Source organism: Molossus molossus, unplaced genomic scaffold (genome assembly GCF_014108415.1).
Source record: "Molossus molossus isolate mMolMol1 unplaced genomic scaffold, mMolMol1.p scaffold_m16_p_13, whole genome shotgun sequence".
Classification (NCBI taxonomy): domain Eukaryota; kingdom Metazoa; phylum Chordata; class Mammalia; order Chiroptera; family Molossidae; genus Molossus; species Molossus molossus.
The window spans coordinates 36,440,869-36,455,327 of NW_023425348.1; the positions used below are offsets into that span (position 1 = coordinate 36,440,869).

The following is a 14,459-nucleotide window of genomic DNA, read 5'->3' on the forward strand; positions in this document are numbered from 1 at the left end:
GAAATCTCATGTATCTTTTGCTCAGTTTCCCCAGTGATAACATTTTAGTAAAACTGGAGCGCATTATCACAACCAGAATACTGCTTTTGACATAATTCACCAAACTTACTTTGATTTTTCCAGTTTTACGTTTACGTGTGTGTGTGTGTGTGTGTGTGTGGTTAGTTCTATGTCATTTGATCACATGAGCAGGTACCTGTATCCACTACCACAGTCAAGACAGAGAATGTTTCCGTCACCACAAGAATACCATGTGTTGCCCATTATAACCACACCCTCCTCCTCCCCCGTGGACTTTTCACAGATTGGGATGGCAGTATATGTTCTAGCTATGTTTTGGGAAGTAACTGATTTGTTCTTTTCCTCTCGTGAATGTCTGCAGGTAAATAATACAAAGTACGAGAAGCCTGAGTGTTCCACCATACCCGAGTTGCGCATGTTCCTGTAGCTTGGCAAAGGAACCAACAACATGGGCTGCCTGGGGGTGAGGAGGCAGCATTTCTAACACTCTGGAGGCACAGAACCAAATTTGCCACCTTTGTTTTCATTCCCAGATTACGCTCGATTTGAGGCCAAAATCCATGACCTACGAGAGCAGATGATGAACCACAGCATGAGCTCCGGGTCCGGGTCCCTGCGCACCAATCAGAAACGCTCCCTCTATGTCAGGTAGGCAGCGGAGCAGTCCTTACTGTGATCTGCACTTTGTGAGCAATCCAACTTGGGGAGACAAAAACACCTTGTAGCAAGGGATCATGTGTTTTATTAACCCAGGCTCATCGATGCAGCACTGTAAGACCTTAGGTTTAACCATTTTTGAAGGAATTTTTGAAATGCTATTATGTTAAATTAGTTAAAGGCCCCTTCTTTTAACAGGTTACTTTTTGACCATGTTATGACCCAGGGTAAAGTTCTTAGCACAGGTTGCAGTAAAAATAATGGGAAAAATAAAAACATTTTTAATTTTAATAAATCTTATATTGATTATATGGACCAAAGCTCTGGACAGTTGCTCATCATCGGTATGGGAAGTAAGTATTCCTGTATCACCTCTGAACCTACGTGATACCTACTGCATTAACGTTGGTGTATTGATTTGATATCAGAAGTACTCTTTATGTGTTTTTCCCTAACAAATTTTGGTGGAAAGACTTTCTTCTGTCACATCTTATTACCAATCATTTCTTAAATCACAAAAATTATTTGTCCCTTGCCTGATAAAACTCATTAATTTACTAGGAAAAAAAAAAAAGATCGATTGAACTTAAATCACCTTCCAGTTTTTCATCTTCACAGTTAACTCTTGAGTAAGATCTATCCTCACTCAAATATAACATGTGCTGCTTCTTTGCATAAGTCTCCTATATTCCTTCCAAAATATATTTCATCAGTTCTAACTGTCCTTTTATAAATGATATAAGTATTAAGAGCCAAAGGGAGAAAGTGGTGCCTAATTAATAGTCCCAATGAACCCAGGTACCAATGGAGGAAGCATGAATCCGCTCTGACTCCCACCTAGGTCCTATTTTCCTCACCTGAAATTTTGCGGTCTTTTCCTGGCATGGGGTGCGTGTTACAGACACTACATTATGTACTTGAATTGCTTTCACCTGTTGATTTCATTTGGCTATGAAGTTATCTCTTGTGTGTATTAGGTAGGCACAGCAGGGCCAAGAAGGGAGCAGGATTCCGGAAGGCGGCAGGTTCTCGAGGGCCTTGATTTGCTGGCCACTGGGACAAGCGTAGAGTCCCTTCTTATTCCAGGCAGTTCCAGTACCTCAGACGCCCTGAGATTTTAAATTTCACAAAGTCAGAATATTAATGTTCTACATTTGTCCAACTGCGTTTTGGAAGATTCTTTTGATATGCTTCTGTGTGATCTGTGGAAGGAACTATTGGGAACTACCCTAGAACATGTCTTTTAGTGATGTCACATATATGATGGAAAGTGGCTATTTCTGTTCTCCTCACTCATGTTTTATTGCTGGTCTTTCTGCTACAAAATATTTTCTAATCTTGAAATGTTTTAGTCTTGGGTAGCAACTTGGGAAAGTCAATTAGGTTAATAGGATAGAGATAAATCGGTTAATGAAAATGAAACAATTATATAGAATAAAAATGGAAGGAAAAATTACCATAATATGGGTATCTTGTTAAAAAATAGAATGCACCAAGTGTTGATGTACTAGAAGAAGTTTGCTGAAAATACATTGATGATGGTTTAGTCCTTTCAATTAAGTTGTACATTAGGAAAATTAAATGAAGTGATACTATATTATATAAAACTAATAGACTTATTTGAAATAGTAGTGTTAATCAGAATCAAACATTTATTCTCTAAGCTGGTAATTAAAACTATGACACGCAAAAGATATGAAGACTTAAGTTAACAAAGAATATTATCTTGTTAACACTCTAACAGTTGGAGGTTGTGTTGAAAGGAGAAACTGCTTTTATATGAGGTTCAAAACTGGTTAACACTTCATGGGAAATTCTCCAAATGATTTTTCTACAATATACAAAAATGATATTTGGTTTCCAGTGTTCAATTACTAATATGTATAGTAAAACCTCAATATAACAGACTAATTCAGGCAAGGGGGTATCGGTTAAAGCCAAAAGTCCGTTTTATAATAAATAAAGTAGGTTCTCCAAATGCATATGTTAAAAAATTGACAAATTAGTTTACCTGTTTTTACTTATGTAGACACATTTGTGTAATTAAAATTATGTATGAAAAGTTGAATTTCACAGAAAAGTGTTCCATATATATTACTGTAATTTTAAATTTATACTTAATAGGTCTAGTAAATGGGTGCATTCACCAGTCACCTTGAGTAAACAAATGTACCTGGCTGGGAGTGACCTAGCGCACACGAGGGAACATCGGCCTGCATGCGTTAAAACTGCTGTAGAAAGTCTCTCCACACAACAGTTACCAATTACCACACACACAATGCAGTGTGATTACATGCTAGTCATTTGCTAAACACTGTTTATGAGCAGTGACTCTTGAATTTAAATATCTAGAATATAGTTGTAGATATGTAATATTTATTTATGTTGGCAAAATTACTACAGTGTTTTTTCCAACATGTGGCCTATAAAATTTGTTAAAAATAACAGTGAATTAATAACCAAAAAAAAAATAACCTGTTAATTTAATTATAAGCAAATGTTTGTTAAAAGCATTTAAAAATTAACAGAGTTAATTTTTACATATGACATATGGACCAGATATTTTGCCATTAAATCTGAAGTTTGTTAAATCAAGGTCCGCAAAATCGAGTGTTTACTGTATTTTGTATGTAGAGGGCTGACTGCAGCATCTAAATGACTCCTAGAAGCATAGAATTGGAAGAGAGACAGGCCATGCATAGAGTGAAAATCAGGGGGAAAGAACTTAGAGCATCCCCTGGCCTTGTTCTCAAGTGATGCGAAAAAACAGACATCCTCCACCCCTGCCAAAAAAAAAAAAGCAATAAAATGAAATGAATAGCAAGGCCTATGGGGAATTCTTACTAAAAATGTTTCAGTAAGTTTGAACCTTTGTTGTTTGAGTTGGTCTGTTTTTTTTGCACCAAGTTTGGCTATAGGATTATCACAGAGATGCTTGCTTTATCTAGAGTGCTTGAATAGGACTAGCGCCAGTTGGTTATGCTTATTTCATAAATAAACGGGTAGCAGCGTTTCTCTGATTATATAACTATTAGATAATGAGCATGTCCCTTTGATCTGAGAATAACATCCTAGAGTATTATCCTCTTTATTCTGTTTAGCTTTGTGTAATTCTAGAGCTAGAAGGAGCCGTGGCTATCATCAGGTATAATGTTTAATTTACAGAAGAGGAAACTGAGGCCCCAGGAAGGAAGAGATTTGCCCAGGACCCCACAGCGATTTGGTAGCAGAGTCAGATCTCCAACCCCCCTCTCCCCACATCACTCTGCCTCCTAGGGCTCAGCCTATGTGCAATCCACTGTTGAATGCATTTCAGCTGTGATTCCCAGTCTGCTTCTGTCAGCATTGCACCTGACCCTTAGATTAAGGAACAGGTTAGCTGAGAAGAGAAATTCAAATATAAACCTCTGGGGTTTTTTTTTTTCAGAGGATAAACTGTGTTAGGGACATATGGAATTCCTTTAGTATTATTCATTTTTTCCTATGAAGCAAAACCTAAACCAGAAAGCAAGCAGCCTCTTTGTTCTGTGATAAACAATGTACCTGACTTACTAGAATATTTATCTTCACCATAAACCACCCTTCCCCTTGTAGTTGCCTCTTCTCTCTCTCTCTCTCTCTCTCTCTCTCTCCCCCCCTTTCCCTCTCCCCCTCTCCCTGTCCCCTTCTCCCCTCCTCCCTCCCCTCCCCCCTCCCCCTGTTCCCCTCTCCCCCTCTCCCTCTCTCCCTCTCCCCCTCTCCCCCTCTCTCCCCCACCCTCCCACCCCTCTAGCCCTTCCCTAGCTGTGCGTGAAAGAATGCATCTTCTCAGGATCATGCAGAAACTGGCCTCATTCTCCTAGTAGAAATGATCCTCCCAGGTGATAGCAATTTGTTTGCCTGAAAGTGTTTAAGGGACAGGGAGGGAACTACCACATCTGAGCCAAGCAGAGTTTTAAACTTGAGCCAACCCTCTTTGTTTTCCAATCTAGTTGTAATTGTTTTCCTTCTCTTAATCTTCTGTGTAAGGTGCTTGAAGTACTTGAGTAGTGCTGTACACATGGAGTTGCTTGTTGCTAATGAAAATACTGTGCATGTTCTATGCGAATGATTTGGAAATATTCTACTTAATGGGCTATTTGTATTGTGTATTTCCTGCATTGTGAAACGTATCTAGTTGTGGAACCTTAAAAGTAAATAAAATGTTTAAATTTTGAATAAAATATTTTTCAAAATGCTCCACAAGTACATTATCAGTTCTTCAGACGTAGATGCACTTGGGCTCCAGAGCCACGGGAATGCAGACGTTGTTGTACTTCGAGGCTCTCCGTGCGAGCGGATTGCAGTCTCCCTGCCTCTGATACGCACTCCCCTTCTTTCCTACCCGCTGGTAAAAGCATCCCTGTAACAGAGAACAAGGCTTTTCTTGCTGCGGATAGGAATGGACCTTTATATCTAAAGGCTACTAAGAACAGTCAGAGACATAAGCAGGTTAAAAATCACATAAAAGTGCAAAAAGCGGAGGAAAGATTCTTTCTCCTGATAAAAGAGAGCAAAAACACTCTCAGCACGAGGGGAATGGGGCGGGGAAGAAAGAAAAGCAGGTAAGTCTTCCAATGGGGAGAAAAAGGTCACAGGAAAGACCGGGAAAGAGAAACTTGGCCCATGTTCATGTGTTAATAAAAGGTATTGATTTTGAGAGTTCAAGTGAATAACCTCTCTGTGTGATTTTGAGTTTAAAAGGCAGTTGCTATGATTTATTGATGCATTCACCAAGCTTCTTTGTGTGTGTGTGTGTGTGTGTGTGTGTGTATTCTGTGCCAGGACCTATAATGGTCACCGAGGACTCTCGGTGAAAGTCATGTTTCCTATCCACAGAAAAGTCCTATCTGGTGCATGAGGCAGATGAGGGGAAGACAATCATAGTGCAGTATGATGTGAAAAGTGAGCTCTAGGAAGGCCTGGAACTTTTATTGCTTCCGAATGAATGCCAGGATATCTGAATTGATTCTTGAAGATCTTAGATGAGTTCACCCAGAGGACTTCAAGTCTTTTTACACAAAGTAAGAAATGCATTCTTCATCATGACCCAGTAAATACAGACACCCATACACACACAATGCTAAAAGAAAATTTTATTAAACTGTATTAATACTTTTTATGTACAGTGTACTTTGTTATTTTTCATTCTGTTTACTCTTTTAAGAAAAAAAATTAATGTCACATCTCATTAACTTGACTTAGTAAGTCATTAATGGGTCACTCTCTACAGCTTGTAGATGAGCAAACAGCAAGGAGCAACTCCAGGCAGACGGCACAGCAGCTGCAGACTCATCTTCACTATAGTGCATTAGCATCCCTGGGGTCCCCCGACCCTTGGTGTTGTGTCCAACTTGGGAGAGGTTATCCCTGGTGCAGAGGAGTAAGTGGAAGTGAAGGGAAACATTTTTGGGTATCTTCCATGGGTCCACTGTTATCCTAGTATTCTACAAACTATTTTCCCATATGATTCTCCCAACAACTGGAAGAGTCAGGGACTATGTCTTCCATTTTATAAACAAAGAAACCAAGACTCAGAGACATCAAATAATTGTCTTAAGATAACAGAGCTATACGGGGTGTGAGCATAGACACTCGGGTCTTGTGTGTGAGGCAGCAGATGTGTTAAGAGCACAGCTCCTGCATTCTGTCACTTACTAGACTAGTGATTTTGGACAAGTCAGTCTTTCTGCCTTAGCTTCTTTTTCTGTGAAATGAAAAGAATCATAAGATACCATAAAGGGGATGTGAGAATTGAATAAAGTAGTGAATTTAAATACCTGGCACATGGGACACAATGGACACATTCAGTGGCATTTATCATTTATTGTGAAGGCAACCCTTCCCTGTTCTGCAGAGATCATAGAATTGATTCTGACCAAGATACTGTTTCTCAGCAGTCAGGTGAGACACCCTTGTTGCAAGGGCAGGAGGACAGAGTTCCTGGCAACCTTGTACATTTTTGTTCCTCTAGACCCCACGAAGGCTGAAGGGAAGGGCCAGAATTCTACGGCTCCAGAATGTCCAGCTTGGTCAACTCATCAGGCATTTCCCATTCCCCACAAAAATTTAACCAGAGGAAGAATCTTAAAAAGAATCCAACTGGAGACACAGATAAGAGTCACTGCGCTTATAACTGGTCCTTCCAGGTCTTCCTAGATGTCACCAATGTCCCTAACCCTGTGATTTCAGCCACTTCCCCTCTGCATTCTGCACCCCCTCCAAGTCCCTTGTTCTGGATTTAAAGGACTTATTTATTTTTTACAGTGGTTCTAAGTCTACTTTAAATTGGTAACACAACGTTCCTCAGACAGTTTTTGTTTCAAAGGTTATAATATGACAAAGGCACCCAGGTTTGCCTCCTGCCCATTGTTTAAAATAGGCTTTCAGACATGGATTCATTAGTATATTGAGGCTTCCACTCAACAAACATGGTTTAAGTACTTAAACCTACAGCGTACCAATCTGAGGTAGATGTTAAGGATACAGAGATTTAAACACACACACACACACACACACACATACACACATACACACACACCTCCTTCCCTCAGGATTCTTGTAGTCCATATCTGTAAGCAATTTAAACTGTGTGCATGTTATCTTTCTATCAATTCCGGTTACCTCATGTGTTATATATCTTGCAATTATCTTCCTATTCTAACCTTTACAACATGCCTATAAGACTTCCTACAGTAAAATCAGCCCAGAAGACCACTGTTATATAAAGCTGATCTATAAAAATAGTTATCACTGTGGTCTTTCTTCAGGTTTTATGATAAAGCTCCCTGAAATGGAAATACCATTCATTACGGGACCTGCAAACCTCAGTTAATGTCTTAATTTTATCCTTAATGTCTCATGTCACAGTGCTTGACATAAAGATGTCTCCGTAATAAATATTTGCAGAATAAATTAATTCCTACACTCTTCTATATGGATGCAGAAAAAAAAAATAGAATAGAAGCCAAGATCTTTGAGCAATCAATGCTGTGGAGGTTCAGTACCAGTTGGGCTGCCACCAAGTACATGGAGTCTGGCCATGTCCTGAGAACACAGGCACTGCTACCTACTGGTCCTGGGATTTCCAAGACACAGCTGGCACTCATGGCCTGTCAGCCTGCTCCATGTGCATGCTGAGCTCTGTGTCTCTCTTTAAACTGGGGCCCAATTCAATGATAAATTTAGACAAGCACACACAGTTTATACCCTCTTAGTGAGAGAGTTTGGGGTAGGAGTAGGGCCAGGGCAAAGCTCATCCTGTGTTTCATTCCCAACACCCTTAATCTTTTATTCTAAGTTCATAAGGCTGGGCATTACATTGAGGGGAGTCCTGGAAACAAATCCAAGGCAGGATTCTTTATCCTGATGGGTTTTTATTCTAGTGGAAGAATATTCACACCCGATTAATTTTGGTGGGAGGGGAAAGATACATCATCTTATAAATATGAGACTCTGGTCTTTTTGTTGTTGTTGTTTCTTTAAACAGTAGCATATCCTTCCAATTCACCTCCTGCCCCCACTGCACTGCTGGTCAGGGACCCAGGGATGGTAAGAATGTGGAATGGAGCCTGCCAAGGGACTTCATCAGTGCAAACTGCTTCCAGCTTCCCTTGGCTATGGATTTCTCAAGGAAGTTTAACGCAAAGCCATGAAATGCATGGACTTTCTAATAGGTCAGATTTTTAACTTTCTCCTCAACTTTGGACCAAACGGGCTCTCAACAGCTGTTCCCAGAGGCCATGTCACAGTCACCTGTGTGTACCCCTGGCCCAGTACGTGGCACAGGGCTGGCTGACTGTGGCATTTGTAGTGCCTCTCATTCATTGACATATATTCTTATTTAGCAAAATCATCATTTACTCATTCAGAAATACCATGTATTGCCGCAGAATAAGAAATAAAAACTTGGATTCAGATTTTTTACCCCTCTTAAAATCTTACTGAGAGACATGGGGCAGTATCTGAAACAGTCGAACAGCATGAGACAGAAAGTTGAGACTTGAGAAACGAGAAGAGATCTGGAGAAGGCATTGTAATGTCCGGGTACCCTGCAGGAGCCACACTGAAGGGCCAGAGCTTATATGCCAATGCTTCACTCCTGACTTCATTTAAATCATACAACAGTGCTATGCATGAAGTCTGAAGATACTTAAAGATTACCTACACAAGGTGTGATGTGGCTAAGCCATGTTCTTTACCCAGGTGTGTTTCTCACTGAAGCCCATGCCTATTGTACTCTATATACAATATGGTGAAGACAACGCTAACCCTGTAGGGGCACAGATTAAATTCATACTGATTGACCTGTTTGGTTTATACTTTATAGAGATGTCCTCCCTATAGACCTGGTTTCTGGTCTGGACTTCAAGTCTTATTGGTGGATAAGTTTCTTATTGGTGGCTTGAGTTTCTCATTTATAAAATGAACATAATACCTAGTACACAGGCTTGTTGGATTAAGTTAAACGAAGTCTATGAAAGAGCCTACTAGATGGGACTTACTAGGTAAAGGGAGGTCCCCACACCTCTTGCGGTGCTCAGAGCTTGCCTCCTACGCTGGTGCCTCCCTTAACGCAGAATAGCTTTTGATTATCCATTTATAGGTTGAGACTTATTAGCATTATGTTCACTCTTTCAGGCATTTGCATTTTTAATTGCATCTTAATTGTGGAATAAAGGGTCTTATCTTCAGGCAGCTAGTTTTACGCCTGAAATAGAAAGGAGGAGGAGTCACTAGGGATCTGGAGAAGTTTTCTTTTTCTCCTGAAATTATAAGCTGGCCCTGATTTTTAAAAGGTTTCTAATTTTTAGATTTCTATAGGAAGAAGGACAAAAGTACCATGGTGACCCTTTCATTGACCATCACATTTCCCTCTAACCCTCTATCCTAAAATCTACAATCCAGATACCATTTCTATTAATGGTAGGCCCTCATTCATTCACTCACTCACTCACTCGTTCATTCATCCAGAAAACCTCTTCTGAGTCATAGCCATCCACCTCATACTGTACTGGGCCCTAGGGGTAAAAAGATGAATAGGGCATCTTTTCTGCACTTGAGGCACTCAAGACTCACTCTACCAACATAGGTCTGCTTCCTGTCCCCCCACCCCCCACCCCCACATGGTAATCATATTTCCAGAAATCTCGCATTTCCAAAGGTCTTGGCCTCTTAGCCCAAAATTACTACTTCAGAACAATCTAGATAGCTCTAGCTAGAAAAGAAAGCAGAACAGTAAAAAATGGGTCACAGGATACTCACAGGAGAGAATAGGTGAAAGGTGAGGGCATGGAAAAATTGAGGGAACCGTCGCACTGAATCATGAGGTTAGGTTAGGAGCAAGGAAACAGATTCAAGATATTATTGCATTAATCTCAGTACTTGACACATTATGGGAATTCTTTAAATACTTGTTGAGTAAACTTTTTGAGTGGCAGTTGAAGATGACGATTAAACAGAACAAGGTATTAGAAGAACCATCAATGACTCAGAAATGAAGGTTGAGCACATGCTTCTCTGTGTTCCTCTGCATCACATAACTGCTCTCGTCTAACCTTTTCACACCTGCTGACTCACCTGTCCCTCCACTGGATGGTGAGTACCTCTCGGATGGAGATTTGCCAGGTCACAATCTATATCTGCACAGTCACGTATGTGGTAACTGCTGAATCAATCAAGGGAATGAATTATGATGTCACTAGATTGGCGAGCATTTAACTTTAATTCAAATTTTATTTGATCAAATGCTTATACTGTCCTGTTCGGTAGTGATAATCATATCAGGCTATGTTTTTAAAAACTCATTTAACCAAACAAATGGCCATTTAATCTAGGTTAAACTTCAAATCCATTTTCCTTTTTATTATACATCCATAAGAACTGTAAAATATTATTCACAAGTACTTTTAAAGTACTTAATAGTCACAATCATAATAAATAACAAATCATAATTGCATCCTATTCTGTGCTAGGCAATTTGCTAAGCACCCTATGTGGATTATTTTATTTAATTCTCACAAAAATTCTCTGAGATAAGTGCTATTTTTATTCCCACTCTAAGGAAGAGGAGATGGAGGCCAGGTTTGACGTTTACCTATATGAGGTTCAACTGGGACTGGAACCTAAACATGCTGTCTATGCCCCTCCCTGTGGGGCTATGTGGCTTTTTGAAGGACTTTCATTTATTTATTTTATTTTGATTGATTTGATACAATATGTCTATAAGTGGACATTGTTTTTTCACATAAGAAGCTGAGGCTCAGAGTGCTGAACTATCTACTCCTTTCTCCAGGTATAGAATAGTACCAAGCCACAGCCTCAGTCCACTCTCTTTAAAGATGTGTCAACACACAACTCACATGTATCTTTTTCTAGTGTTTGCCGTGTGTTTCATTTACCACCATGATACATACTACACAATTTTTGTAGAACTACCTACCCATTATTAAAGTGGAATGGGTAGCTGAATACCATGCAGTCACCTTCGATCCTATTCTCTGGTTCAAAGATGCCCAGAGCATGTGGATTTGTGATTAAACTGAATGAGTCCCCACTGAGCTGCGGCCATGACAACAGTATGAACAAATTCTCTGCCCCTCTTCTGCCCAGACAGAGTCTGTAGCCTGAGTAGCCTTAAACAAAAAGAGATCCAGATCAAAGAACACAACTGAAGTGCCCATCATACAAAGTGCCCTGCACACATCGGGGAACATGTGGCGTGACACCCACAACCAGCTACAAAATTTGTGGGGCTCAGAGCAAAATGAAAATGGGGAGCTCCTTGTTCAAATATCTGAATATCAAGACAGTGGGAGCAGAGCATAATACTAAGTGCGGGACTCTGTGCACCTGTACAGTCCTACACCCACTCCTGCTGACACCTGGCTTAGGGACATTTTGTTCAAAACTGCGAGCATAAGTGTTTTTCGCAGTATGCAGGGCTATAGGTATAAGAAACAAAAGTCAGTGTTGGGAACATTTCCAAGGATCCAAGCTTTGTCTTTTACCTAACAGAGTGCTTTATATAAATTATATAAATTATCCCTATGTCTGCTTTTAGGATATGTAGAAACTATCTTCCAGTCCTGTTGTACTTGAGAAGCTTTCAGCATCCCCTTTGTATCATTTCTCTCCACTGATGTAACTCTTTCAAAAGCTAAGTAGTGTCATTATCTCGCATTCACTTAGCACCTGCAGTGCACTTTTGTCTTCCTGTTCTGCAGGTTTCTGCCTCCTTGCCTTGCTCCTCAGGCCTACATGTTAAAGAAATGTATCCAAGCGCCTCAGAGGATTTTGGCGATTACTGGGGCCTGTGAGGCTGCTGGCTTTCTTTCCACATGTTGTTTTCTAAATGCAGAAGCTACAAGATTTGTAGATGTTGCTGGGACCTGCAATGTTAGAATAAAAGAAAATTAGGGACTTGACCTGGATTGACAATTTACTTTCTCCAAATAAGAATTCTAAGAATAATAAACACATATACACATCATGATATATATTTCTAATTGATCCCTTTTATTACTGCCATCATTTTCTATAAGGACAGACATTTTATGACTAAAGAAAAATAGTACTACAATCTGAGCTTCAGGAAAAAATTTTCAGATTTTAAAATGTATATTGTCAAGCCCAGCTGGTGTGGTTCAGTGGATTGAGCATCGTCCCATGGACTGAGAGGTCCCTGTTTGATTCCTGGTTATGGCACGTGCTAGGGTTGCAGACTCCATCCCCAGTAGGGGTGTGCTGGAGGCAGCCGATCGGTGTTTCTCTCTCACATTAATGTTTCTCTCATCTACTGTGCCCTGACCAGGAATCGAACCAGGACCTCTCAGTCCATGGGCACTCAATCCACTGAGCCACACCAGCCGGGCAAAACGGTTTAATTCTTAATCCTGAATCTTTTGGTTCTAAATGATTCTAAAATGCTTGGGATGCATTTTGACTTGTGTTCTTTCTTGGCAAAGAAAACCATCATTTAGATTTTCTTTTTCCTCCTGTACTTTCTTCACCTTTCATACTAGTTTTCTCAGTAACTAAGAAGCCCAGACCCATCCTCTGGGATAAACTGATGCTGGCTTTTTGATAATATTTATCAGAGTTAATAAGAAATTTTCCATCATCAAAACCATGTTTCATTATTTTTAAAATTGTATTTTTATTTTACATTTATGTCATTTTCCATTCTAAAGGCAGATTCTTTTTTTTTATCCTCACCCGAGGACATTTTTCGCCTTTTTGTTCAGACAGAGTGTGTGTGTGGGGGGGGAAACATCGACGTGAAAGGGACACATCGAGTGGCTGCCACCCACACAACACAACCAGGGCCGGGGACAAACTGCAACCAAGGTACGTGCCCTTAGCGGGAACCGAACCCCCAGTCTCTCTGGACCGCAGCCTGATGCTCTAACTACTAAGCCAAACCGGCCAGGGCAGGGCAGGGCAGATTCTTTTTAAAGACACCATCACTTTAGAGTTGTTTCAGTTTTGTGTCACCACACTGTTGTACTGCGTTGCCGCAGACCAGACCACTTGCCTGAGGAGTGTCTGTTCCCCTTCACGTTCTTAACAATGCAGATCTGGCCTGTCAAAGGCAGGATCCCACACTGTTAAAAAAACCTGATTCTGTGAGTAAAATAATGAGAAAATGAGATGTCAACTGAATAGACCTTTATAATAAAAAGGATATTTGGCAGTTTCTATGACCTCTAACATAAACACATAAATTCTCACTTAAAGTAACTTGGTCGTTCTTCATTCCCACACAAAGCTCTGAAACCACTTCCCACGGCTTCTTCTGAATGGGTTCGTCCCTCTCTTCCTATTAAGAGGGCTCTAAGTTAGTCATTAAGAAAGGGGGGGTCTCTGGCCCTGCTGGTGTGGCTCAGTGGTTGAGCGTCTACCCATGTACCAAGAGGTCACTGGTTTGATTACCGATCAAGGTACATGCCCGGGTTACGGGCTCAATCCCCAGTGGGACTGTGTAGGAGGCAGCCGATCGATGTTTCTCTCTCATCAATATTTCTATCTTGCTCTCCCTCTCCCTTCCTCTCTCTAAAAATCACTAAAAACATATATATATACATATATATATATATACACACATCTATATATACACACATATATATATAGTTTTGTTTTTTTTTTAAAGAAGGGCTCTCTGTGTTTCTGGTTGCTGTGAAGCCAGGTTAATGGAGTTTTCCCACGTCGAATGAATTCCATTGTTGGTTCTTTGTAAGATGATGACACTTCTCTCTGTTCTTAAAATTTCCTATTCCTGACCCTTCCTTCACAAATGGATGTCCCTTACTACTCCCATCTCCACAATACACTAAATGACTCCTTGGTTATATAATGGATTCAGGTATCTGGAGGACATGTAGATAGTGATGAGAACATAAATCTCATCATATTTGCAAGGGAGTGTCATTATTTTCCCCCTTTTACAGTTAATGAAACCAAAGTTAGATAGTTTATGTTATTGCCCAAAGGAGAACAAATATAACTCAGTCTGTCTGATGCCTAATCCCTGCTATTAACCTTAGTGTCTAGTTTTTTGGGAAATATCACATTTTCTTGGAAGTCCCTAATTTCATGTCTGCTCCCTCATTCCTGTCAGTACTTATCATTGTTATAGAAAGTTCTGTGTGTTTTGTGTCAGAAAATGTAGTCATTTAATGTATAGTCCATCTCCTTCAATAATAAAGGACCTAGAGAGGGTCAGTGAGTGGATCCTTGACAAGCAGCTATGATGGCTCAACTGT

At 40.2% G+C, this 14,459-nt stretch overlaps 1 protein-coding gene across 7 annotated transcripts in view; it reads left to right on the forward strand.

Moving 5' to 3' along the window:
* DLG2 (discs large MAGUK scaffold protein 2) overlaps positions 1-14,459 on the forward strand; it is a 1,351,614-nt gene that overhangs the window by 1,180,901 nt on the left and 156,254 nt on the right. For all 7 annotated transcript variants that reach the window (XM_036258408.1, XM_036258403.1, XM_036258404.1 and 4 more), the window contains one exon: positions 555-669. In XM_036258408.1, the coding sequence (XP_036114301.1) occupies positions 555-669 (115 nt within the window). The remainder of the gene's footprint in view (positions 1-554; positions 670-14,459) is intronic.